Here is a 27,339-nt window from a genome sequence, read left to right as displayed (position 1 = left end):
AGGCTGGGGGCGAGCCCGAGGCCAAGGGGAAACCCAAGGATGGGGGCACGTCCGAGGCCGAGGGGAAGCCCAAGGGCGCGGAGAGGGTACTGGATGCCGGGGAGGAGCCGACAGAGACGTCCACACCGGGCCCGGGGAAGAAGATGGATGTTTCACCGTCTACCAGATTCTTCAGGTCCATGGTGAGCGGCGGGGAAGGGCAGCGGAAGGACTAGGCGCGGACACGAGTGGGTGAGTGCGTGTGAATGCGCGTGTGCGTGAGCGTGGAGTATGTTTGGGATCATGGCGTCTAACGGGGAACTGCGGTGCCTGCAGATCAACCTGGACAGGGGCCGTCTCGCGACGGACCTCATGTACCAGGTGGTCAGGGAGCAGGGCATCCATGTGGTGCTCGGTCAAGAGCCGTGCGTCGCTGGGACGGATCTCGTCCGGGACAGGGTCGATGACGCCTTCATCTGGCTTGCGCCGGGTGTGAGGGTGAAGTCGATCCACCGGGACCGGGGGTTCGTTGTTGCGGAGCTGGACGGCATCGCTCTCGTCTCCGCGTACTTCTCCCCGAACAAGAGCACCGCCGATTTCTCGGCGTGGCTCGATCGGTTGGGGGGGTGCGTCAGGGGGCGTGACAGCAGGAGGGTCCTCATTGCCGGGGACCTGAACGCTAAGAGTGGGCGGTTCGGCTCTGGGGTGACCAATGCTTACGGACGGGTCCTGGTGGAGTTTCTGGACGCAGCAGAGCTCGTCCCCAACAACACCGGGGATGAGTGGACGTTCGGCAACCGAAACGGCAGGTCACTGATTGACCATGACGGGAGCGTCGGTGAGTGGCTGGGTGAGAGATTGGAGGGTTGAAGTGGGAATGGAGAGTGGTAGTGGCCACAGATACATCTCCTATCGCATAGCGCGGGGAGGGATAGTGTCTGATGGTGGGAGAGAAAAGGTGGAAAAAGGGGGATGGATGATGAGTGCGAAAGGTCTAGAAAAAGTGGACCGGTACGTGAACGAGAGAGTCGATCTGGGTGTCGTGGAAACTCCCGAAGGAATAGTTCGGGAGATAAGCGATGCCTGCGACGAGTGTATGAGGAAGCGCGATAGTGGCAATGGGAAAACGAAGCGTGCGATGTACTGGTGGTGTGATGAAGTTGCCGAAAGGAGAAAAGCGTGCATAAGGGCGAGAAGGAGATGGACGTGGGTGAGAGGAAGAGGTAGTGTGATAGACACAGGTGCAGCGGAAGAATACAAGAGAGAGCGTAAGGCCCTCAAGGAGTCCATAAGGAATGCCAAGAGGGAGGCGTGGAAGCAAGTTTGTGCGGAGCTGGAGACGGACGTCTGGGGGCTCGGTTACAAAATTGTGACCGGGAAACTTGGCCGTCTGAGTAATGGTCCCTTGCCCGAAGCAGAAATGCGCAGGCAGGTGGACACGCTATTTCCGGTGAAGCCGCGGGTAGTATGGGAAATGGTGCAAGTGGGGCCGAATGACGTACCTCGAGTCACCGTGGAAGAGATCCGTCAGGCCGTTGGGAGTCTCAAGAGCCGCAAGGCTCCGGGACTGGACGGGTTACCGAACGAGGTCTCGAAGCTGTATCTTGGGGCAGTGCCCCAGGGTATGGTGGGTTGCGTAAATCGCATCTTGACCTCGGGCGAATACACTAAAGTCTGGAAGAGGACTCGACTGGTGCTGATGGAGAAACCAAAACGTGATCCAGGTGCAGAGGCCTCGTACCGGCCCATATGCCTCGTGGACGGACTCGGAAAAGTGACCGAAAAGGTGGTCAAGACCAGATTGCTGGAAGAAGCGAGTATACGTGGAATAGTGAGCGAGAGTCAGTATGGGTTCGTCAAGGGCAGGAGTACCTTGGACGCCATGCGGGCGGTCATGCGGATAGTTGAGGGGATCAGGGGGAAGAGCTACACGCACGCGGGCTTCTGCGTCATGGTGACAATTGATGTTAAGAACGCTTTTAATACGGCGCCTTGGGACCTAATCATCGACGTGATGAGGAGGGCCCAGGTGAGCGGGTACCTCTTGAACGTAGTTCAGTCGTACCTGCAAGATCGGGTTTTGGTGTTGCCTGACGGGGGAGTCCGAGAACTGTCGTGTGGAGTTCCTCAGGGGTCCGTCCTGGGCCCCGTCTTGTGGAACCTCTACTACGACGGGATACTGACAGTCGAGTATCCGCGAGGGGTCACTCCGGTGGCCTACGCGGACGACTTGGCGTTGGTGGTCTCGGCGAAAGATGGGGTAACCCCAGAGACGAGGACTAGGTGGGCCATGGAACTGGTCGCCGATACGTTTCAGCGCATGGGGCTTAGCATGGCTACGGATAAAACCGAAATTGTGCTCCTGGCCGGCCGAAGGAAAATCAGAAGTATGAGTCTGAGAGCGGACGACGTCTCGTACGAGACGAAGGAATGCGTGAAACACCTGGGAGTGTGGTTCGGCAGAAATGCTCGCTTCGGTGAGCACGTACGTCGGACTGCCGAAAAGGTAGCGAAAGTGATTGGGAAGCTCGAGGGCATTCTGCCCAGGGCGAGTGGATTGGCGTATGAAAGGAGGAGGATGATGGTAATGGCGGCATCGTCGGTCCTGCTGTACGCGGCTCCAGTCTGGCGGACGGAGTTAGCGTATGGGGGGTACGAGGCCGTCCTGGAGAGGGCAAATCGCTTGCTCGCGCTCAGGGTGGCCAGTGCCTACAGAACGGCACCGACCGCTGCGGTGTTGGCATTGGCCAAGATTCCTCCAGTGAGAATACGAGTGATGGAAAGAAGCATGATGTGGGAAGGGAATGGAGAGGCGAAGGAATGGGCAATGAACGAATGGGAGCAGGACTGGGAGAAGTATGAGGGTTGGGCAAAGACCTTCATACCCCGGATCCGTGCGTGGTACGAGTGTGAGTGGACGAAGAGCGGGTACATGTTGGCTCAGGTATTTACCGGACACGGGGTGTTTGGGAAATACCTGAAGCGAATACGAGTGGAAAGGAGTGCAGAATGTTGGTTCTGTGACGAAAGGGAGGACACACCGGAGCACACGCTGTGGAAGTGTCCTGAATGGGAGGGCTATCGGGCGGAGGCGAGGGCGAGGGGACTCGACCTGAACCAACGGACGATAGGGAATGAACTGGTGGAAAGCAAGAGCAAGTGGTGTGCGTTTGAGGGCCTGATAGAGAAAATCTTGAGGGCAAAGATTGCAAAGGAGAATGAAAGGAAGAAGAGTGGTGTACGGGGTCGCGTCCGTACCTATTCGAGAAGAACAGGACGCCCTGATGTAATGCCGAAAGGCGGTTCCGGGGCAGAAGAGGGGAGGTGGGTTTAGTGGGTAGGCGGGCGACGTAATGGTCGGTCGAATCCCACACTACCCGGTCGTGGACAAGGCCGGGTGTCTTAAGAAGATTCCCCCTCCTCGCAAAAAAAAAAAAAAAAAAAAAAAAAAAAAAAAAAAAAAAAAAAAGCTGGAGAAAAAATTAACGAAAAACGAGGAACTAAAGAAATAATATGTAGACTTTATGGCCGAGTGCAAAGCTTTAGGTCACATGACGCGACAGGAATCAATCGAAAATGACGACTCTATGTCCAGCAAGAGCTATTTTCTATCACACAGGGCACTGGTAAAAAACTCAATCACCACAAAGTGCCACGTAGTTTCATGCGAATTGCAAAATTAACACGGGGATCTTGTTAAATGACATCTTGATGATAGGTTCGATCGTACAGGACAAACTGTGTATAATATTGTTACGTTTACATTTTCGAAAAACAATTTTAAGTGCAGACATTAAAATGATGTATAGATACATAAAAATTGAGGAAAGCGAACGAGAATAAAAAAAAATTATGGCAGTCAAATGGTAAGGATCTTGTCCATATTTATAAACTCAACACAGTGATATACGGCACATCGAGTGCGCCCTTCCAAGCCATGAGCTGTTTAGTAGAATTAGCAGAGCAAAATATGAGCACGTATCATCGAAGGTCGAAAATAAGATAGTCTTTCTGTACTAATAATTTATTAGTTAGCGTGAACTCGGAAGCAGAGACATGAGATATTTGCAAAGAACTTAAGGAAGTAATGAACTAAGCCAATTTTAAACTAAGGACATGAGCTTCGAATGGTGGAACAGTATTAAAGAAGATTTTAATGTCAAATGGTAACGAAAATCTTGACAGCTTCATTTTTTCACATAACGAAAAGGAATTGAAAACTTTGGGAATATATTGGGATCCCGAACGAGATATTCTAAAGTATAGCATTAAGGTTAAGTTCTATGCGACTCGCGTAATAGAGGACAACTTTGTCAACTATTTCTCAGATCTTTGATCCTCTTGGATTGATCGGGCCAACATTGATTAGAGGCAAACTAATTATTCAATTACTATGTAAATTGCAATTCGATTGGGACCACGAGGCTCCCAATGAATTTAAGCAACTCTGGGAGGACTTCGCGACTCAGCTAGAATGTCTAAATGAATGCAAGATAGACAGACACGTGATATTAGGTAACGCGATTGGGATAACATCATTTGGCTTCAGCGACAGCTCATAAAAGGCCTACGGCGCTTGTATCTATGTAGGATTGGTAGACGGCTTTAACAATCACAATCTTTGACTTCTAAATGGGAAATCACGAGTAGCTCCAGTTAAAAAGCTGACATTACCTCAACTCGAACAACTAGCTGCTCACTTGTTAGGCAAACTAATGGATACTGTTGGAGAAACTCCAACATAAAGATCGCTCTCACGAAATGCCCTAACATCTGGACAATAAATAACAATAGCTGGAAAACAAAACCCAAAACTCGACATACCATTAAGTGCCAAACCATGGATACCGCGCTAATCACCTTTCATCTGGTTTATTTCCACCCTGATATATGAAGTGCAAATCGTAAAATAGATAAAGGGCCGCAGTAAATTAGGATGGAATGTCGCAACAAACTCGCAAAGTGGATAAGAAACAGAGGGTGTTAGCGATAAAGCAATGATGTGAAAACATCAAGGTGGTGATTTTCCCACGAAATTGTGGGAACAACCAGACTTGGAGACCGGCATTTTTCGGGAAGGAGAATCACTCCTCTTGGAGCAAAGAACAGAACCGTTTCTCACCTCGTCGCGTTAACAGCAACTTCTCTCCTCTCTCAATTTCATAAGTTAAACCACAGAGCTTTACGAACTTCTCACGCTCTCGTCGCAATAGAAATCTATATACGGGCATTATTGTTAATAATTTAATCACCACTCAATCCTGTATTTTAATTAGTTTGTGATTAAATTTAATGTGATTCGTGTAACAAAGTTTCTATACCCCCTTGAACCTTTGGAACTCCATTATTTTATGACTGTAGCCCGTTTGGTCCTTCGACTCAATTACGAAACCCCGCTAGCGTATTTGGATTCCTCTGTGGGTGCCTAGTAAGGCAGTCACTACTGTTAGGCAGGAACTCAGGATGCCCCTGATCGAAACATTTGGTCCTTCGAGCCGGATATTTCAGAAATCCAAAGGTTCAAACCTCAAGTGCTCCACCGAGCTTGTGCTGTTAACGCATTGAATATCCCTCATTAGTCAAACACAAATCATCTTAACGCCGTCCAAGTATTTGTGCTAGTGCAGTGCTCAGTGTATTAGTGCATTACAGGACAGTGCCCCTTAAGGAAAGCTGTGTGCAATGTAGAAGAAGACATGGCCGTCGTGACGCGACGTGACGTCTCAGGGACATCAGTATAAGTAGAACCCACCTGTTAAGCTTAATTCATTTAGCAACTCTTAGTATATTCTATTTATATTTCACGACGATGTCTTACACAACACTAATAAGGCAGCATACAACTGCTAAGGCATCAATAACCCGGATTCTCAATTGAATGGAAGAACATAAACATTTCGAAAGCGATATTGCTCCCTTCAAAGTCCGCAGGGACAGAATAAAAGACACGTTTGAGTGATATATGACAGTTCAGGATGCAATTGAGGATCTTACGATTGAAGATGATGCTATTCTTGACACCGAAGATAGGTTTGAGTGGGAAGACAAATTTCTTCACATTTTAGCGCAACTTGAGACGTGCATCGAGCGAGCTTAAGAAAGTCAGACAGTTCGGTGTTCACTGTCCAATTTGCGGACGGAAGTTTCAGCTCCGCATAGAACAAACCAACACACCGGTATTCGATTACCAGAAATCTCTATCCCCTTCTTTAAAGGAGAGTTCACTGAGTGGACGTACTTTTCAGACTTGTTTCAAGCGCTTATAGTCAACAACGCTTCACTCACAAACGTGCAAAAACTCTTTTACTTGAAATCATTCGTAAGGGACGAACCTTTGTAACTGATTGATTCTCTAGAGGTTACAAAAGACAACTTTGCCAACGCTTATGCTATTCTCAAACAACGCTATGAATATCCCACTCAAATAGATCATTCGTGTCTATATGGATTTTAAATACTCCGTCGATGCGAGTAGACGTGTTCACGCAGCAGCGATAGTGGTGTTTACAGTTAGTGATAAATACAAGTATATATATACTTTGTATTAGTAACGAGATATGACAGACAGTGTTTTATTCAAAATTTTTTTAGTGGTCAATCGATGTATTTTATTTCGTATAATACTGTGATATTTCATTTTTAACGATTTAGATTAATGGCTGCATATTCAAATGTTGAATATGCTGATATACTTTTTATGTATGGCAGAGTTACTAAGCAACCCAGTATCATGGCTTACCAGATATTTTATTTTATTTTTATATTATTTTTTTTACGGACCAATATTATGGCCTGCTAGATCTCCGGATCTGACCCCAGTAGATTATCATATCTGGGGAAGAATGAAGGAACTGGTATACAATGAAGAAATTCACGATCGAGACCATCTCATTCAAAAAATTAATAGGGCAGCAAAAGTCATGAAGGTTGAAATGAAGCTAGGAGTAACCACCACAGAGATGCGACGAAGATGCCGATGTTGTATCAGAAATGGTGGATCTCATTTCGAGCATAATAATTAATCTTAAATAAATAGTATAATTAATGTATAAATAATAATTACTAATTAATTTTTATTCATATTGTTAAATCGCCATATCCGCATTTTTAATTTTTTTTTAATTAAATATCTTATGCGACATTAAATCTGAGTCTTTCAATATATCATTCGAAAGAGCATTAGTTCAATAAGTTTTTAGAGATATTTGAACGTCTCTTTCATTTGCACCTTTTCTTGTATTCGCTTACAAAGTCAAGGTTTGATATTTAAGAAATTTCTTTTTCGAACTTTAAAAGGCTACATTATTTTTTTTTTAATATGTAGACTTCATTAGATGTTTGATATCAATAAAATACATATTCAAGTTTATGTGAAAAAAGGTAGAGCCAGATCGAACATTCAGCTAAATTTTTATTTTAACTTATATGGAAGTAAACAGCGAAAATGGTAAAATTTGGAAAAATGACGATATCTCGAAATGCGTAACACTTTGTATAATAGTATATATGGTTCAATACATTCCAAATCATCGCACCTACCACCCCCTTTCGGATATGTATCGGTGAACCAAACACCCTGTATATAATATAAGTACAAGCAGCAATGGAGTACAGAAGAAAATTTCCTCATAGACGCCATCCGCATCCTTCAGTGTTTGTGAACATTCACCGACAATTTGCAGCTTATGGACTGAATATTAGACACGACGAACGACAAAACAGAAATAATATCCGGCAAGAGAGAATCAACAATCAGATTCTTTGTGAATTTGATAGGGATCCGACAACAAGTAGCCGAAAAATGTCGGTCACCCTTGGTGTTGCTAGATCTAAAATTCTTAGGGTTTTGAAAAAAGATCACAAACATGCTTATCACTTGCAATATGTACAAGGTTTACATGAAGGAGATGAAGAACAAAGGTTAGTTTTTTGTCGATGGGTTCTTAACTCCATTGAACAGAATGAAAATTTATTAAACAACATATTGTGGACTGACGAATCGTGCTTTACTCGTAGAGGTGTCGTAAATGTTCATAATCAGCATGTGTGGGCACACGAAAACTCACATGCAATTCGACCAAGAAATTTTCAGGCAGAATTTAGTGTAAATGTATGGATTGGAGTTAACAGCAATCAAGTGTTCGGCCCATATTTTCTGCCAGAACGCATAAATAGAGAAAATTTTTTGCAGTTCTTAAATACAGAAATGCATAATATGTTGGAAGAAATTCCGCTGAATTTGAGATTAATGGGTTGGTTCCAACTTGACGGTTGCCCAGCTCATTTTCATAGAAATGTAAGGAACTGGTTGAACCATAATTTTCCGGGAAGATGGATTGGACGAATGGGGCCTGTCGCTTGGCCTCCACGTTCCCCCGACCTAACCCCGTTGGACTTTTTTGTATGGGGATTTTTAAAAGAACAAGTGTATGCAACTCCTATGACAACAAGGGAAGAACTTATTGGCCGCATTAGAGATGCGTGCATTGAATTGAGAAATCATAATTTAATTGGGGTTCTCCGATCTATTAGACGTCGATGTGAATTATGTGTGCAACAAAACGGTTCATATTTTGAACACATACTTTAAATTAAGTGAATTTTTGTAGCTCTTTTTAAAAAATTGTTTCTATTTAAATAATGTTTTTAATTAAAATTATGTTTTATCTAATGAAAGAATACAAATTTGTTACGCAACAGAGCCAGATACGAAAAAATGTCAAGAGACATTTTTTGTAGAAAATGAATTACTCATTTAGGAACAAAATTAAAATTTGACTTTAGACAGGACCGTATTAGTAATTTATTGAATTTTATGATAGTAAAATCCTACAACTCCGAGACTAGTTGCTCGTAGGCCGTAATATTATTACTGAATATGGCACTATACAATGTGATGCTGTACACCAAATTTTGTTTAAATATCTCCAGAGGTTGGAGTATTATAAAAAAATAATCGAATATTTCTTAAGTTTTCAACGCTCGGTATTTTTAAGACGAAGCATTTATGAGCCTATGTTGATATGAACTTTTCTTCTTAAAATAAGTTTGTCTATCGACTGTTAAAATCCTGCTACAAAAAAGTGGACCACCCTGTATAAACATAGATGAAATACCACTCCCAATACGAGGTGGTATTGCGGTTAAGACCGTAAGCAATCGTATATAAAATTTAAAATATAAAATACTTAAAATATTTAAAATAAAATAAACTCAACCAATTGCCATAAAGATGGCTAACCAGGAACCATTTAAAAAAGCACCCAAAATTAGGAGATCCCCGTTAGGACAAAATGAATTAAATGAAGGTAGTAATGTTTCAAACTATTATGACGCTTGGCAGGAGCAAGTGCAGAATAATAAACAACTACAACAAGCAATTACCCAATTACAATTGGAGATACACAATCTGAAAGCAAGATTGGAAGAGAAGAACAAGAAACAAAAATTATCGTTCAGCTCTCAAGAGGATATTGCTCCCATTGAATACCGAACAGATGAGGAAGAACTTGCCAGGGAGACAGAGTGGATCAGAACGAAAGTCAAAAAAAGAAAAAGAACTAAAACTGATTCAACCCCAATAATAAAACTAACATAAATATACTCCAACGTTTTCAATCAAAACTTCTTCGAGTAATAACAAATGCCCCTTGGTACGTTTCTAACTACACGATCCACAACGATTTGAACACACCAACTGTAAGTGAAGAAATTCATCGATTCGCAACTCGATACCAAAATAGATTATCAAACCACCCAAACAATCTTGCTACCAACCTTCTTGACCCACTTATAACAAGGAGGTTACGAAGATTCTACCCCCAGGACATAAACGTTAGATTTGCAGATCAACCAATGCTACTGTAAAATAGAAACTCCTGTATGGCTAGTTATATCCGGATTTTCTAGATTACTGTCATGTAACTCAAAAATGGGTGTTTTAATGTAAATTACTCACAGTGTCACGTTGCTTTCGAATCACAGTTTTACTTATTGTCGCAACTACAAAAGTGACAGATTGTAAAAGGAAAAATTAAAGAAAAAAAAAAAAATAATAATAAAACTAACAAATTTAAATAAGCAACCAGAGCGGCAGCAACAAAAACGAATTCATAAACCCCCGCCAATTATACTATCAGGAATTAAAAACCAGGAAGAGCTATGTGCAAGTACTGGCCAAATTATCGGCAGCGAGAACTTTCAAACAAAACTACTAAACAGGGATACAGTTAAAATAAACGTTTTGAACGAGGATTGCTATAGGGTTTTAACGAATGAGCTCAAAACTCGGGGCCTTGCATGGTACTCTTACGAAAACAAACAAAATAGGGATATTAAAGTAATGATAAAGAACCTGCACCACTCATTCCAACCTAAAAATATTATAAATAACCTAAACGAACAGGGATTTGTAGCCAAGTGTTGGATACCCGTCCAAATCATCTGCTATGTCTCATCTCAAACGAAGCGATAATCAATATACATAAATCGCTCAACTTAAGGGATGTTCTGGTTTGACCGTGAGAACCATTAGGTAAAAATATTCTCGAGTACACTTAACACACCGTAACTCTGTCGCCACTCACCAGTCCCTATCAGTAATTTGGCCCTTCGCAGAATCACATGTGTTAAGACGTTAATTGCAAAAACCTTTTAAGGTCTGTTTGTTATTCAATCTAAAAATCCTAAGCTCGTGGGAATCTACCAAACCTGTGTTCTGATTGGTCGACTAGAACAAAATGGGCTGAAACCAAATTCTGCTCGTTTTTTCCCTGCCCCTTTTTTTTGGAAAAAATCATTAGTCAATACTAGAGATTCGAACGCGCCTAATACAGAATAGTTATCACAGATTTTTAAAATATAGACTTTTTGACGTTACGGTAGTGTTTTGTCTCGACCATCGTCCTGATTTGACGTGGCGGTATCCACGTACAAAAGAATACCTGGTGTCAGAAGCTTTTTCCCTTAAGACTCCAACACAAGAATGCGACGCTAAAACTGAAATGGAAAACTAAAGAACCTCTTGACATATTCATTGTAGCCTTTTCAAACAATGAAAATGTAAAGAAAATATATGACATTAAAACAGTCTGCAACACTAATGTTACTGTAGAACCACTAAAAACCAATAAACTAATACCACAATGTAAAACATGCCAATCGTTTGGACACACAAAGAACTATTGCAACAAAACCCCTAGATGTGTTAAGTGCGCTGGCTCTCACCTCACATCTGAATGCAAAAAACCGGAAAATATTGCACCAAAATGCTGTCACTGCGGTAAAAATCACCCTGTGAGTTACAGAGGATGTGAAGTTATTAAAGAACTTCAAAAACTAAGAGGAAATAAAAACAAAACCCAATCAGTAGCAAAAGAAGCTATAATGGCAAAAACATCTAACCAGAAGGTGTCTGGAAGGAAGGAAAACAAGGAAAGCTATGAATCACATAGCCAAGTGTTGATGAAAAGGAAATCCTCAGGAACCCAAGAACCGAAAACCAATGAAGATAGATTAGACCAAATACTGGAACTATTAAAAAACCAAGATCTGCGTCTCAACAAAATCGAGAGCACCCTTAAAATAAAATAACGATTAATGGCCTCCCTACGTATAATGGAATGGAATGCTAATGGACTTGCGAAGCATCTACAAGAACTCCAGGTAGTATTACATTCAGAGAACATAGATATATGCCTCATATCCGAGACTCATTTTACCACAGAATCCTTTATAAGACTCAAAAATTACTCAGTCTATCAAACAGTACATCCCGCCAACACAGCACGAGGAGGTAGTGCTATTATTATCAAAAATAACATCAAACATTATGAAGAACAACAACACAAAACAGTGGAAATTCAAGCAACTGTTATTACGATCGAGACAACCAAACAAAAACTAAAGGTATGCGCTGTCTATTCTCCACCGAAATACAGCATCACCACAGAGCAATACATGACACTTTTCAAAAAACTAAAAACACAATTCATTATGGGTGGTGACTTTAACGCTAAACATACCCAATGGGGTTCAAGGCTCATCACTCCCAAAGGACGAGAACTATATACAGCAGCTGCTGGTTATGGCTGCCATTTTATATCCAATGGACAACCAACCTACTGGCCAACTGACCCCAATAAAACACCGGATTTAATTGACTTCTTCATTATTAAAAGAGTGTCACTGAACGTTATTAAGATTGAGAATGGCCTTGACATGTCATCGGATCACTCTCCGATATACCTAACACTTAGTAACCACATTATCACCAGGGAATACCAGCAAAGACTAACCAACAAAAAAACGGACTGGAATTACTTCAACAAACTATTGGAAAGCCAGATAAACATAACCAAACAGCCTAAAACGTGGGTACAATTGGAAGAAGATATTGTTAACTTCACTGTAGCGATCCAAGAAACCGCCTGGAAAAGTACTCCTACTATCAAAAGAAGAACAAATGGTCTTAACTATCCAAAGGAAATTTGCGAACTGATTACCGAAAAGCGAAAACTTAGAAGAAGATGGCATCAGACAAGGAGCCCCATAGACAAAAAACTACTAAATAGAGCTACTCAACAACTAACTAAAGAAACTAAACGCATTAAACAAGAGTTAACAAACGAATTTCTTTCAAACCTGACCCTGGATAATGACCCAAATCACTCGTTGTGGAACGCTACAAAATATCTTAAACGTCCCATACCCCATGTGCCTCCAATCCGAACTCCAGATGGCAAATGGGCTCAAAGCAATGTGGAAAAAGCCAATATGTTTGCAACACATCTTGAAGCTACATTCCAGCCAAATGCAGGAGACAATATATTACCACAAGCTATAAACAGCAACTGCTCGAAAGAAATACCATTAGTAACACCCAAAGAACTATTTGAAGAGATAAAATACAATCTAAATGCGAAAAAAGCACCAGGCTACGATCTTATAACGGGCGAGATTTTAAAGCACCTTCAACGAAAGTCTTTGGTTAAACTAACTAATTTGTTTAACGCCTGCATACGGATGAAATACGTCCCAAGTGTATGGAAAACGGCTGAGGTGATCATGTTGCCAAAGCCTGGAAAAGACCCAAACAAAGTTGAATCCTACAGACCCATATCGCTATTACCAACTATGTCTAAATTGTTCGAGAAAATAATATTAAAGCGGCTTAAGCCATTCATTGAACAAAAAAACTACTCCCTACACATCAGTTTGGATTTAGAAACGACCATTCAACAATTGATCAAGTACATCGTATCACAGATGTAATCGAAGAGACGTTGGAAAACCAAAGCGTGTGCGCAGCCGTCTTCATTGATGTAGCACAAGCATTCGATAAAGTGTGGCACGAAGGTTTACTGCACAAACTAAAGACACAAGTTCCCAGCCAATACTATCAACTCATAGAATCATACCTAGCTGATCGACACTTCCGAGTAAAATATGAGGATGCGTACTCAGAACTAAAAGGGACTAAAGCTGGTGTACCCCAAGGGAGTGTGCTGGGACCGGTCCTATATCTTCTCTTTGTCAGTGATATTCCAACAACGCTGTATAGCACAACAGCCACCTTTGCTGACGACACAGCGATCCTGGCAGTAGCAGAGACGGTAAAAGACTCAACTAAAAAATTAGAATCCGCAGTCAACAAAGTTGCCGCATGGACCCAAAAATGGCGCATCAAACTTAATGAAACCAAGTCAGTACAAATAAATTTCACAAACAAAAAGATAATTCCCCAGCCAATCTTCATTAATGGCGTGAAACTTCCATATTGCAATACCGCAAAATATCTTGGTATGACACTGGACACTAAGCTCAGGTGGAAGGAAGATATCAAGAAAAAACGGAATGAACTCAATATTAAATTCAGAAAAACGTATTGGCTACTTGGCCGTAACTCCAAGCTATCAACATATAACAAGCTTATGGTATACAAGCAAATTCTAAGACCAGTATGGACCTATGGAATACAACTGTGGGGCTGTACTAGCGTTTCTAACATCCAAATAATCCAAAGATTCCAAAACGAAGTACTGAAGTCTATCGTGAATGCACCGTGGTATGTGCGTATATGTGATCTTCATCGCGATTTAGGGGTTGAGATGATTTCGGAAGTGATTGGTAGGTTTGCCGATTCGCATCAAAACAGACTTCAAAACCACGTCAATAAAGAAGCCTCAGGTCTTCTTAGTGCGAAATATCGCACTAGAAGACTCAAAAGAACGAAACCTTTTGAACTTGTAAAGTGAACGAACAATAAGTGATCCCGAGGGGAATAACTTAGTAGTAGCAATGTAGCTCTAGTAAAATAGGATAGAACAAAATTGATCGTTAGTTATGTAAACTAGTTTTAATTGTAGTGGGTTCTGTTAGAAGTGGGCATGCAAATACTGCAAACGAACCTTATAAAAAAAAAAATAATAATAATAATTAAAAAAAAAAAAAATTAACGGTTCATTTGAAAAAGCTGATAATTGTGCGGTTGAAATTTCTCGGGAATGAGATTTTACCTTTTTTTTTGGGTTGAATACATTTTTTTTTTGCTTGAAACGGTCTTTTAGCCACTTGATAAGGACTGAACAGTCTTTTTGTTGGAGTTGGCTTATATTTAAGTGAAAATAGTCACGTTGGATATTGATAATTGTAAACTTTAAAAATATTGTTAAATAAGTGATTGAACAAAATCAAAAGAACAACATTGTAAAGTTTTGAAGTTTGAAATAGAACATCCATCCATATGTTATTCTTGCATTAGTTCAGTCTTTTCATTTTGATTTTGAAATTATCAGGTTTTGTAATAGGTGTGTAATGTGCAATATACATATTAAGGTAAAACAATGTTACCTTGATAACGGTAATTTTTATAATTTTACACAGCAAATTTTTATACCTACAATTGACAAAGAATTTAAATTGAAGTCAAATACACATTTCTGTGAAATGAAACTCATGGGCTATTATAAAGCTTCGTTAAGCATTATTAAGGTTTTAGGTGTATTATTATTTTGATGATGAAACAGATCCATGTAAAGAGCTTAGCACAAATCAGCTGGCAATGAATAACTTAATTTTTAGGTTCACATAAAGTCAAAATTTCTAATATTTCATTTATACTGTATATTTTTATTAACTCAATTAAAGGAATGGTGCCTTAATTCATTCTTTTCCATTTACTGCTTGCAGTCTCTATGAAGACTGATTTGTTTCTTTTAACTGAACATTGACATTATTTATTTATTTATGCTGCTTAACGACTACTTTTGTATAATGTAATATGGAAAAGTTGATTACTTATTAAAAAATACATTTTTTAATTACCGAAAAAATTTACACGTCATTCTAAACATAATCAAAAATGAAAATTAAAGTTTGCAGATTCAGATAATATTTTATGTATTTTCCAAAAAGTCACAAAAGTATTGGTAAATGAGTGCTTAGAAAAAATAAATAAAAATTACCGTTTAACTTCTATCGCTATTTACAGTATAGTCGTTATAATAAGAATACAAAAAATCATTGGAAAGTCCAATCTACCGGAAATGTTGACAATCTGACCAAAAATTCATTTTTTTTTGTTTTTTTTTTTTTCAATAACCGATGTAGATACGAAAAAACTACAAGATCTTAAACAGTTTATTAATAAAATTAAGAAGTCATCGTGTATTGTAGCATTTACCATCCACGCATTGCTAAATGGTCAGAGAGAAAAGAGGCCCCGACCACTGAAAAAATATCATTCTATAGATTAACAAAATTATTTGACTTGATCAATGATGTAAGTTCTCCGTCATAAACTATATTACAAATTTTAACCAACTATCTCAAAAACTACAGAAGCTGTAAAGAAAAACCTGACTTTTTTTAAAATTTAAACACCCTGTAGATTGGTAACGAAGCTTTCGCGATCCTACGTTTATATGACATTTTAGTCGTGAAATGAGCCAAAGAATTACCCCCTTTCGTATGTACATCTTCGGTGATGGGGATTAAAAGAAAAAAACTGTTATTACTAATGATCAACTATTTCTGATATGCACGGTCCGACAGATAATAGAAGAGTGTCTTATTATATCAGGACGCAAAAAAAAAATATCAAGCATCGCTCCAGACACCCATACATCGAACCTGGTGTGATTATATAATCCTGGAGGGACTAGACCAAACATATCTATCTAAAATATGTGTCTTATGGAAGTGGTGATACCTTCATAAATTTTGCCTTATAAAAGAAAGCATTATCCAACAGTACACGATAATTAGGAACACCCCGTATAATTATATATATGTTTACAAATATGACAAATTCTTTAATGAAAAATATGATATTATTTTAATTTGGTCTTGTTTAATAAAAACCGTTGCCACAATCGCTTTTTCATATACATGTAAGATTCTATGTCCAAGGGTGGAGATGAAAAAAACAATTCTCAGAGCACTTCTTTATTCTTCGCGAACCAAAAATGGAATCCCGATACAACCCGGTATCCATATACAGCACACATCCCCTCTTTTTGAGAGAACCGATAAAATGGAAGGGCTGTCCACCCTTTTTCCCACGGGTACCAAACCCCTAAACGTTATTCTCACCTACGCTAAAGGAATTTGTAAACAACCCTCTCTTCCCACGCTAATCCGGGGAATAGCTTGGTAGGGAATTCATGATAGCCCTTTTACCATTTTCTCGCACTTATCTTGGGAGGAATTTAGAGCCAGAGCCCCGTGATACTTTCAGATAATTGATTAATAGTTTCAACATGGACAGAGAATGCTCACATACATATTTAGGATAATTATTTCAGTAACGATTAAAACATTTTGTTTAATCCATTCCGTTGCTACTTTTAGAGCTTGAATTGCGTCGGAGTGTGAAACCTTATTAAGTAGTTCTTCTTGGATTTCACCATCACTTTTTTGAGAGTCATTATCGGTGTTACATTTGCCTTCCAGATTTAAATCTTCTACTATTGCGTCTTCATTCTATTCTTTCACATTAAAAATTGTACATTTAAAGGGTACTATAGCTTGTAGAAGCACGATAGTCTCTTCTAGGGCATTATAAAGACTTTTTCTTCATCGAAATGCTGCTTTATAATAGACAACGCCAAATCGTTTTTATCAACCGCATTAGTTTTTGTTTTTGTATTTTGCTAGTATTTCATAATAGTTTGAAGGACATAACTTTTTCCGTGAAACTGTCAAATTAATAACTGCATCTCATAAAGTAAATTTCTTCAAAGCTTCTCCCATTGTATCGTCTACAGCGACGATGGAACTCAGAATACTGTTTCTGTAGTACAGTTTTATAAGCCTTGGTATATTCTGATCCATAGGTTGGTTTAGAGGGGTGACGCTTGGTGGCACGAAGATTACAAAAAACATCCGTCACTTTTTCAATTCTTTAATGGCTGGATGCTATGGGGCATTCTCTAACAGTAATCAAGTTTTTTCAGGGAGATTTTAAGACTTTAAGAAACACTTAACCTGAAATTAATTTAGTATCCGGAAAGGCGTATACTATACATATAGAATTAATATAATGTTACTTCGGGGAGCAATTGTTGATAGAACCAGTTTTTAAAATGTTTGGATGCCATCCATGCATTTCTGGTGCTCTTATACACAGTGTGACTCATTTCAAATGAAAACACCTGTAATGTATAATGTAACTTTTGCATTTGTAACTCGATTTCAAAAAACCAAGACTCAAAATATAGAGAATAAAAGCTCTATTTATGCCGTAAAAATTGTTTTCTAATACACCCAATTAAAACCCATTATAACTTATTTTCCATGTCAAAAATCGGAGAAAAGGATTAGAGTGTTTATAGTTGTAAACAATATTATTTTATTAGATTGCCATAAAAACAAATTCAAACGAATTAGATTGAATGATAACATCATGATTGATAATATACATCAAATTAATTCAATTTGTTTGTTAAAAGTAATGTAATTGTTATATTATATGTACATGTATTGAATTTTTTACCCAATTTGCCAATTTTACTCTTTTTCTCAAAAACTAATCGCTAGATTTTGAATCGCAGTACACCATTTCGTATAGCTTTGAAAGATGTTTAATTTGAAGTCTCACTTGACCCATATTTGAATTTTAAAAAATCTGCTATTTTGCATTACCGATGACATAAATAACATCTAAAAAACCAAACAAATGTCAACAGCTATTATGTTTTGTCCTTTTTATGCTGATTTTGAATTTTAAAAAAAGTTCAAAAGTTAACTGAAGGAGGTCAATTCAGATTCGCGCGGTATACAATGTTCCATTTCTTTTGCTCTTCATGTTGAACAATTTTTCTAACAGTACATATTTTTAAATTGTATATGTCAATAATAATTTTTTTCCATTAAGTATAGGAAATTATAAAAAAGTGGAATGTTTCGTTCCCACTGATTGATGATTCTGTACAAGGTTGCTCAAACTGTTACTTTGGTACATGAGACCAATCTTTAACTTCTCACCACGATAATTAACGCTCTTAAAATTCTAGAAGAAAGGTACTCCCGATAAGGCGAATGTGTGGTTGCTGGGTCGAAAGTAGCTTAAGATAGTGGAGTTTCAATAACTTTGATCATTAAAACTATTTATTTGCCAGTCATAATATTCATTTTGATCTAAATGCAGATAATTAAATAAGTTAACAGATCAGTGGAGGTAAGCTGTATGGATTTCTGGATACAGGCTAGGCAAACAATATGCTATCTAGGTGAATAGATTAGTAGAGAGACTAGTTCTCATTATTTCTTAATGCATGTTTTGTAAACAATTCATGTAATGAATGGATGAATTTGGTAATTGTTTTCCCCCTTTTTTTTTTGGGAGATCGACTGGAAAGTAACCTGAACTACCCTGTAGAATAATAATGTTTTCATGACTGACACGAAACTTTTAATTTTAAATTCCTATTTCATTAAAAAAAACCATCATTTTGTTTTAACTTTTGATAAAATTCAGGTATTTCCCAAAAAAAGCATTAATTAAACATTTTATTTTTTCTGGAAGTGAAAAAGTTTTTTACTTCAAAAATAATTATATTTGTTTCAATTTTAAAATTTAGTAAAATTAGTATTTTTTTTATGAATTTAAAAACATAAACAAAATAACGTTTGAATATATGTTGTTATTGCGAGAAAAATAAAAACAATTAGGAAAATAGTGCTTATTTTCTTACTAAAATAATAAAAAACGATAGTCTTTATGACATTAAGCAGACATTAATATTAAGATTTTCATTTTTAGGAACAACCTGTGATTTTTCTCGAACGAATTAGAGAAATAGAGAAATGGCGATAGAGGATGGAATTTATTCAAGAAACCACAAAATTTGGAAAACTAAACGACGAAGACGGAACAAAATTCGACGGATCCTAGAGGAAGTTTTAGTCGACACTGGCGACGACTCGAACCGAAGAACCGACGACGGGGGACCATCCAAAATTTTTCCAAAAAACATAGTCGAATCTAGAAAAGCCAATTCTGGCCGGTTTCTTCCTCAGAGAACCCTGGGAAAAACTTGCGTTTTTTTTCTACCACGAAGTTCTGCTTTTCTACTTTCTACTTGCAAATTGTAATGATACAGTCTCTTCTCCACGGTAGATGTAATGCTCTACAATCAGTGTTTGTTCATCTTCGTCGTCCGATTCACCGTTATCAAACGTCGTTATATCGGTGTCCTTTAGAAAGAAAAACCCTTTCCCATTTTCGTCTTCGAAAGTCATATTAACGCCCTGATATACTCTTACGATTACGTCTGCCAGTTCGACAGCCCCTCTTTGGTATTTCACGACGTTGAAGCTCAACATTTTCTTCTTCACTATCTTAGCCTTTGCCGTTCACGTTGGAAGTGACGAAAATCCATTATCAGTTTTTTCATATCCATTTTATCTAAAAAAAAACTGCGTACGAACCTATTCCGAGTCCCATCAGCCTCTGTCGGATATCAGGTGCGAAGTATTTTCGCTGTCCGATCTCTCTCAGGATGTGGAGTAGATTTTAGGAATTTGTAAATATGTATATATACTTGTACAAAATAAATGAAAAAAACTTATATTTGATTTTGAATTATTCGAGTGTTAGTCGAAAAATTCAATCGAGGCGAAAGTAGATACGGATTCGAATATTTATAAACAAAATTCTTAAGGCATTTTTTGAGTATACACTACAACTTTATTTTATTGTTCATATACAGCGTGTTAATAAATATTTTCGATTAAGGAAATGTTTCCATACTTATGTTCACCACTGTATATAGCCAAAATTATAGGACCTAAGCAACTGAAAATCCCACAATTTTCTGGATTTGTTCCAAACGACTTACGAGCATTTGAATCGAAAAAGGCCGAAGACTACCATGAAGAAATGAAAGGAAGCTCTTTTGAAAAATTGTTCAAAAGAGTATTACCTCAACTCCAGGAAAATAGAGTCACGTTATTAAATAACGCCCCAAATGATTTTAGAAAGTTAGAAGGAATTCCTACAATGGCGTCAAGAAAATTTAAAGTACAACAATGGCTTCGATCTAAACACATCAATTGTGAAGAGGATTTATTTAAGGCAGAACTTCTGTTAATAGTTAACGAACATAAAGGAAAATACAACAAATACATGGTGGACGAAGTGGCCAAGGCTGAAAATAAAACAGTGTGGAGACTCCCACCTGACCATTGTGAACTTAACCCGATAGAAATTATATAGAGGGACGTTAAGAACTTTGTAGCCGATCATAACATTTAAATATGTCGATGTGAAGAACACTTTTGATGACGTCGTAAATGATATTACTGTTGGAAAATAGCAAAGATGCAGTAAACCATGTAAATGGAACCAAGTAGAAACCAAAACGTGGAAATTAGGCAATATAACGGAGAATCGAGTCGAACCGCTGACGATGAATGTAAACTATAATCCTTCCAATTTCTTAAGTTTTAACTTACTTGTCAGTGCTTAAAATTAGTGTCTTCTCTGCGTTATCTGTTTGTATAAAATGCATTAAATTTTGAAAAGCAGATTTGTTTTTGTTGGCAAATGACGATTAAAATAAATGGAAAGTTCATGCAGAATATCCAATCATAACAATAACATAACCCTCAAGACCCGAGCTTATAAACAAGGATTGTCAGCTGATTTTATTTAGTGAATTCACTTCCAGTGCGGTGCACTGTTCGCTCGAGAGCCGTCCACTCCGAGAACCCGCACTGACAAATGACACTTACACGAGTGGCGATTGACGAATGCCGGAGGTGAGAGAAAAAAAGGATTAAGCAGCTTCAAAAAACTAACGGCATGACCATCATCTGCACGAGGGTCGAGACTACAGGCGGGGAAAAATTAGAGTAGCAATGGTAGAAGTGAAAACAAAATAGTTAAGTAGTACAAACGGGTACTCAGTACCCAAGGTCAGTTTCTTCGTCGGGTTTGGATACCGACTCTTTCCCACGAGCACGACTAGTAACGGAATTATACATTACCCCGTTAGCACCGATTACACGTTGTGTTACCCCTACATCTCCTCGGTACATATAAACTCCTATAGGCCCGACATTAGAAACTGAACAATGTTACCACCCGTTGTATGTTTGGTTGTCTAGATTCTAGATCACGTGGCGGACAAACATTTATAAAGGCACCATATAATTATATGTACGAACCTGCACGCAACGTAGGCAACTATTTATACATGCAACGTGCGCGTCTTTGGCCTTGTTATTGGGACCAGAAGAGACGATAGAGCGACGGACGGCCGATGGGACTCGGAATAGGTTCGTACGCATTAAACCAGTGATAAAAACCAGTGAAGGTAGTTCTTTTTTAGATAAAATGGATATGAAAAAACTGATAATGGATTTTCGTCATTTCCAACGTGAACGGCAGAAGGCTAAGATAGTGAAGAAGAAAATGTCGAGCTTCAACGTCGTGAAATACCAAAGAGGGGCTATCGAACTGGCAGACGTAATCGTAAGAATATATCAGGGCGCCGTTATGACATTTCAAGACGAAAATGGGAAAATATTTTTTGGTCTAAAGGACATCGATATAACGACGTTTGATAACGGTGAATCGGACGACGAAGATGAACAAACACCGATTGTAGAGCTTTACGTCTACCGTGGAGAAGAGACTGTATCATTGCAATTTGCAAGTCTGGTAGAAAAGCAGAATTTCGTGGCAGCATTGGAAACGTTTTTACAATTTAGGTGAGAAATTACATGCATACAGAGTAATTCTAGATAAGTGGGACAAGTAAATATCTTGAAATCGAGAAGAACTACATAAAAATGTTCGAAGTCTTCTTTATTTTTGGAGCCTCAACTTTTTATGTCAATTTGTTTTTTTTCGAGGTCAACTTCAACTGTCTTCTTTATCAAGAAGGCTCCAAAAATAAAGAAGACTTCATTTGAACGTTTTTCTTGTAGATCTTCCCGATTTCAAGACATTTTCCAAGGTCTCCTTCACCTGTCCTTTGGGGTCAACTTTATTTTTTCAAATGTAACACTCAACTTTTTTTGGAGATTTGAATTCTTTGTTGGCAGTAAAAATGTTTTTACTTGAAACATTTTGTGCTAAAATTAACGAAATTGATAATAATAACAGGTACAAAATAAGAAACATTTCATTAAACTTTAATCATTTATTTTAACACTTTTATTAATTTTGTAGTGAATTTTAATTTAGTATAAAAAAATTCAGTCCAACAGATATTTGAAATGGTTCCCCTACTGATCAAGGCACTTAACAATTCTGTTTTGAAGTGATTGCTTCTTATTTTTCAGCATTTCAGTTGTAATGTTTCGACAAGCGTTTTTAATTCGAATTTTCATGTCTTTGGAAGTATTTGGTACTCGATTATAAACTACTTGTTTTAAATGACCCCACAAAACAAAATCTGCTGAAGTCAAACCTGGCGATCGGGCTGGCCAGTTAACTTCTTCGACATTTCTAGCATAACGAGCGAGGCAACCGTCATGTTGAAACCACATTGTCAACCTTTGCCCTGAATTAACTTCTTCGAGAAGGAGTGGCAAATTTTTTAACCATAAATAACATGGCGATGTGGATGGGAATCCAACACTTTCCACTTCACGAAACCGGCGTGGATTCTCAACCGACTAATAATGCATGTTGTGGCGAGTCACTTCACCGTGGTTTGTGAAGCAGAATTCGTCAGAAAATAGTACATTTGAAAAAAAAAATCGCATTTTCATGGAGTCTTCTTTGTATCCAAGTACAAAAAGTCACTTGATTTCGGAAATCATCACCGTGTAATTCTTGATGCAGACTTACGTGGAATGGATGAAATTTATGTGCGTGTAAAATACGCCAAACGGTACTTTGAGAACGTGAGAATTTGCGGCTACTGCACCTAAGACGCCAATTTGATAATTCTCATTCAGATGAAGTGGTTGAGCGTTTTCACGTTTTTCTTTCTCTCCAAATTGTCTGTTTCTAAGAACCGATTCAAAACACGATAAAAAGTGTTACGTCCTGAAACATTTTTGTCCCAAAGGACAGGTGAAGGTGACCTTGGAAAAAACAAATTGACATAAAAAGTTGAGGCCCCGAAAATGAAGAAGACTTTGTTTGAACATTTTTTTTGTAGATCTTCCCGATTTCAAGACATTTGCTTGTCCCACTTATCTAGAGTCGCCCTGTATATGTATACAAGTATATTTAGGTTTTGTTCATTTTGTAGCAATAGTTCCAATAGTCCGGTTGATTCCGGAATGTCCACATTATCATAATAATGTTTCGTATCTAAATGGAAACACGAACTGTTGTGTGTTGAAGTCACACAATTTTTAACCATTGGAAATGGAATCTCTAGAAACATGTGACCATGTCGAGGCCATAAAACAATCACCCCAGTGCCCGATTCCAAGAAGACTCCAAGAAGGACTCGATAAGGGACGATGGTTCTTGTTGGTAACTAGACAGGGAGGCAGTCAAGAAAGGACTCTGGTAATGCTAACTTGGCCTGAGAAAAGGGGCTGACCACTTGAAATTTTGAATATAACTAATAGAAACAAACATGTCGTGTGTTAATTAGTGCCACTGTTTATCCCAGGGGCTTCCCGAGTTCTTGCCTAACGGTGGCGACTGCCTCACTAGGCACTCAAAGAAAAATTCAAATACGTCGGCGGTGTTTTGTACTTGAGACAAAGGACCAGACGGGCCACCGTCAAGAAATAATGGGGGTCCGAAAGTTCGAGAAGGTACAGAAACTCTGTTACACGAATCGCACTAAATTTAATCGCAGACTAGTTGGAATACAGGGTTTGATTGACGATTAAATAATTAACTACAGATTTCTATTGCGACGAGATGCGTTAGAAGTTGGTAAAGTGATTTATTCTAACTTGTGAAATCGAGATAGGAGAGAAGTTGCTGTTAAAGCGACGAGATGAGAAACGGTTCTGTTTTCCGTCTATTGTTATTTATTGCCCAGATGTTAAAGCATTGCGTGAGAGCGATCTTTATGTTGGAGTTTCTCCAACAGCCACGATCTAGCTCTTGCAGATTCCCTTCCGAACCATTACAGTTTTCTTCCATTTCTATATAGTCCTCCAGCTAGAAGCCAGGGGCACGAGCTCCGATAGGCACCTTCCTCCCTGTTTTCTCTTCTAGTCTCATGTTCCCAATTCTCTTTGGTAGATTCTTATCTCTCATCCTCCCCCAGTCAAACAAACCACGCACCTGTTTCACCAAACTATAATAGAAAAAAAAAAACAACTACAATTATGATCCAAACTTTGGCTTCTTACTCCTCCAAGCAAATATATAGGGTGCGCCAACTAAAACGAAACAGACCTGTTTTCTCGGATGATGGAAGAATTGTGCAATAATGCTCGGACACGTCAACATGGATTTATGCCACTCTTCAAAACACTCGCCAACGAATAAACTCTGCTCAACAGGACGTGGGGCGCAGTGACGTGCCGAATCTTCCATAACTCCTTTATTCCAACGAACTTTCCATTTTTTTTCGCGTTATCCTATTGCCTTTACCTCCGCAAATTTCGATTTTCTGGGGGGTGCGGTTATAAGAGGTGTTCGATTGCCTCTCGGAAGTTCCTTCTTCTGGGAGCGTTTCTTCTATAATTGCCGAACGGAATTCATAGCATGGTTAAGAAATAGGCCCTATTTAGATAATAAGTAGGTTAATTCGTATTTCTAGATCTTAAGCTACGCCCCTGTACAGCAGAACCTATTTCCCAGCATAGTTCAATAAACATACCATCTCAAGAAGTAAAAGGTTCGTTTAGTGCGGGGAAATACGCTCATTCCCTTTTGCGGCACTAAAAATTGGGATATCCTTACGATAGGTTAAGAAAGCGTATCGTATATATCCTAATAAAAATGCGTCGTAAAAGTATCCGCCTAACGGTCGCATTTTTATAAATTAGGTACCAGACGTGTGAAAAACGGCTTCAGAAGGCAGCACGCCCCTGCCTGGAGGTTCTCGAATTTGGTACTTAAGAACTAGGAGAACTGGAAAATAAACTATTTACTATTCAATCACAACTCCCCTGTGGAAGCAGGTTAGTTCAGGTTAGCCGAACTACTAGGGACCAAATTCAAAATATCTCGAAAACGGTGACTTTTAGCAATTTATAACAAGAGTACCTTTTTCAAGAAAAAATAAACGGGGAATTCATTTTGATAAGAAAAAAGCTGCTACAAGGAGGCACAAAAAAGTGATCATAATTTAAACGTTCACTAGTACGTTGCATGTGGTGCTCTCTGTAAATTTGACGAAAACTTTAAGAAATATAAATTCGGCACTGCAAAAAATCCAAAAATGGAAAAAAAATTGCTTCAAAAGATATTTTTTATTTTTCTCATTTTCTAAAGCCAACAAATTTTGATTTTTCAATCCAGTAGGAGCATGCTCTCGTCTATCCTAATGGGAATATACCAAGCAGGAAGACATTTAAAAAAAATTGAAAATAAAATGCATGAAACAAAATCTTTAAAAATCAAAGAATTGTGCCAATTAACGTAAGGAGAAGTCAGATAATTCTAAACTATAATATTATAGGTAAAATTCTAGTGGCTCTTTGCGAATTGGAAGTTTGCAAATGAAAATTTACAAATTTACTGCTGTGCAAAAATGAGCAGATATTCGCATTCAGAACAGACTAAATTGTCGTAACTATATGTTGAATCGCTAAAGGGACAATCTAAATTTCTTTAAAAAAGTGTTATAGACAGATGAGGCAATATTTTCAACAGTCGGTGTGTTTGACAGACAAAACAGGCGTACTTGGTCCAGCCGCAATCCAAATTTAATAAAAGAAGTAAAAGTCCAAGGCAGAAAAAATGTTGACGTGCGATGTGGTATTCGACGAGTCAACGGTATTAAGGGTTTTTAAATGAAGACTTTTTTGATTTAATCGAAAATTTACAGCACATATCTCGTGTGCGATTTCCTAAATCGGGAATATTACGAATGGATAACAAGAAACGGAATAATTCCATGGCCACCAAATAGTCCAGACCTCACCCCTTCGGACACCTTTTTACGGAAGCGTATCTAAAAAACGAGATATATGTTAGTGAATTGGATGATACATTAGATGCGATGAAAAGGAAAGTCCCAAATATAATAAATCGCATCTATCGAAGTGATACGATAACAAAATGTCTAAAAAATTTGGAAAAAATATACAGGGTGTCCCGTAAACCTTCGACAATACTTCTCCTGATTCTCCTGAAGGTCCATCCTTTGGAAGTCAGAAAACGAAAAAAATAAATAAATAAAATCTTAACGAAAGTATCGTGGACTTCGAGATATTTACACTTTTTTCAAAATCGACAAAAACTGACATCACTTGATATTTCGTACTATCACTGTTTCTGTATTAGTTTCCTCAATGTTTATGGTTCAAAAGCGCATCGATAGATTTTACATGTACGCTTCGGATTAAAAAAAAAAAAAAACATTTTTATCTTAACGGATTCCTGATAACTCCATTTCTATTATGTAACTGTTGTTCCTTAGTGTAGCGATTGATGTACAGCTATCTCGAAGCCCACAGGCTCAAAAAGTAGCGTCGTTCTTCTAGATTCTGAAATGGTATAACAAGTATGCGTTCCTTGAACAGAAAATATTTGTTTGACTCGTTAGAATGGATGGAACAAGTACAATTTTTCCACCACATTACAAAACAAAGGGACGGATTGATTGTTCTCTTAAAGTCCTATGCACCGATGTTTTTGGTATATTAAGTTGAAGCCCCAGTCTTCTCATGCTGGTACGAGCATTCTGCTCTGGATTCTCCAAAATTTCTTCCTCTCGTTTTACCGGTAGCGCTCCATGGCGCTCACATAGATAACGT

At 38.6% G+C, this 27,339-nt stretch overlaps 2 protein-coding genes and 1 long non-coding RNA gene across 4 annotated transcripts; 2 read left to right on the top strand and 1 right to left on the bottom strand.

The window, feature by feature from the left end:
• Positions 1 to 282: 282 nt before the first annotated feature.
• On the top strand, positions 283 to 849 carry LOC136347292 (uncharacterized). Its single transcript, XM_066297175.1, has one exon. The coding sequence runs from the start codon at positions 283 to 285 to the stop codon at positions 847 to 849; it is 567 nt and encodes a 188-aa protein (XP_066153272.1).
• Positions 850 to 19,292: 18,443 nt separating this feature from the next.
• LOC136347339 (uncharacterized) lies at positions 19,293 to 21,455 on the bottom strand. Its single transcript, XR_010733480.1, has 2 exons — positions 20,938 to 21,455; positions 19,293 to 19,888 (listed from the first exon to the last, which is right to left on the bottom strand). It is a non-coding gene; the product is annotated as an uncharacterized lncRNA (long non-coding RNA).
• A 4-nt stretch (positions 21,456 to 21,459) lies between these two features.
• On the top strand, positions 21,460 to 24,028 carry LOC136347332 (uncharacterized). Of its 2 annotated transcripts, XM_066297235.1 has the most exons (4): positions 21,460 to 21,762; positions 21,816 to 21,958; positions 22,028 to 22,197; positions 23,694 to 24,028. In XM_066297235.1, exons 1-4 carry the CDS (start codon positions 21,747 to 21,749, stop codon positions 23,740 to 23,742), a joined length of 378 nt encoding a protein of 125 aa, XP_066153332.1. In that variant the 5' UTR covers positions 21,460 to 21,746; the 3' UTR covers positions 23,743 to 24,028. The 2 variants fall into 2 exon arrangements, with proteins under 2 accessions (XP_066153332.1, XP_066153331.1); XM_066297234.1 differs by having other exon boundaries at positions 21,816 to 22,197.
• Positions 24,029 to 27,339: the final 3,311 nt, after the last annotated feature.

Source organism: Euwallacea fornicatus, chromosome 28, assembly GCF_040115645.1.
Source record: "Euwallacea fornicatus isolate EFF26 chromosome 28, ASM4011564v1, whole genome shotgun sequence".
Classification (NCBI taxonomy): Eukaryota; Metazoa; Arthropoda; class Insecta; order Coleoptera; family Curculionidae; genus Euwallacea; species Euwallacea fornicatus.
The sequence above is the reverse complement of the archived record's forward strand: the minus strand, read 5'-3'. Positions and strand labels throughout refer to the sequence as shown.

What these genes read in the sequence shown, in the direction of transcription:
- LOC136347292 (XM_066297175.1), top strand. Translation starts at nt 283, where the DNA reads ATGGCGTCTAACGGGGAACTGCGGTGCCTGCAGATCAACCTGGACAGG.
- LOC136347332 (XM_066297234.1), top strand. An exon ending in GAAACGTTTTTACAATTTAG is followed by an intron (nt 22,198 to 23,693) that starts GTGAGAAATTAC and finishes TTCATTTTGTAG; the next exon opens with CAATAGTTCCAATAGTCCGG.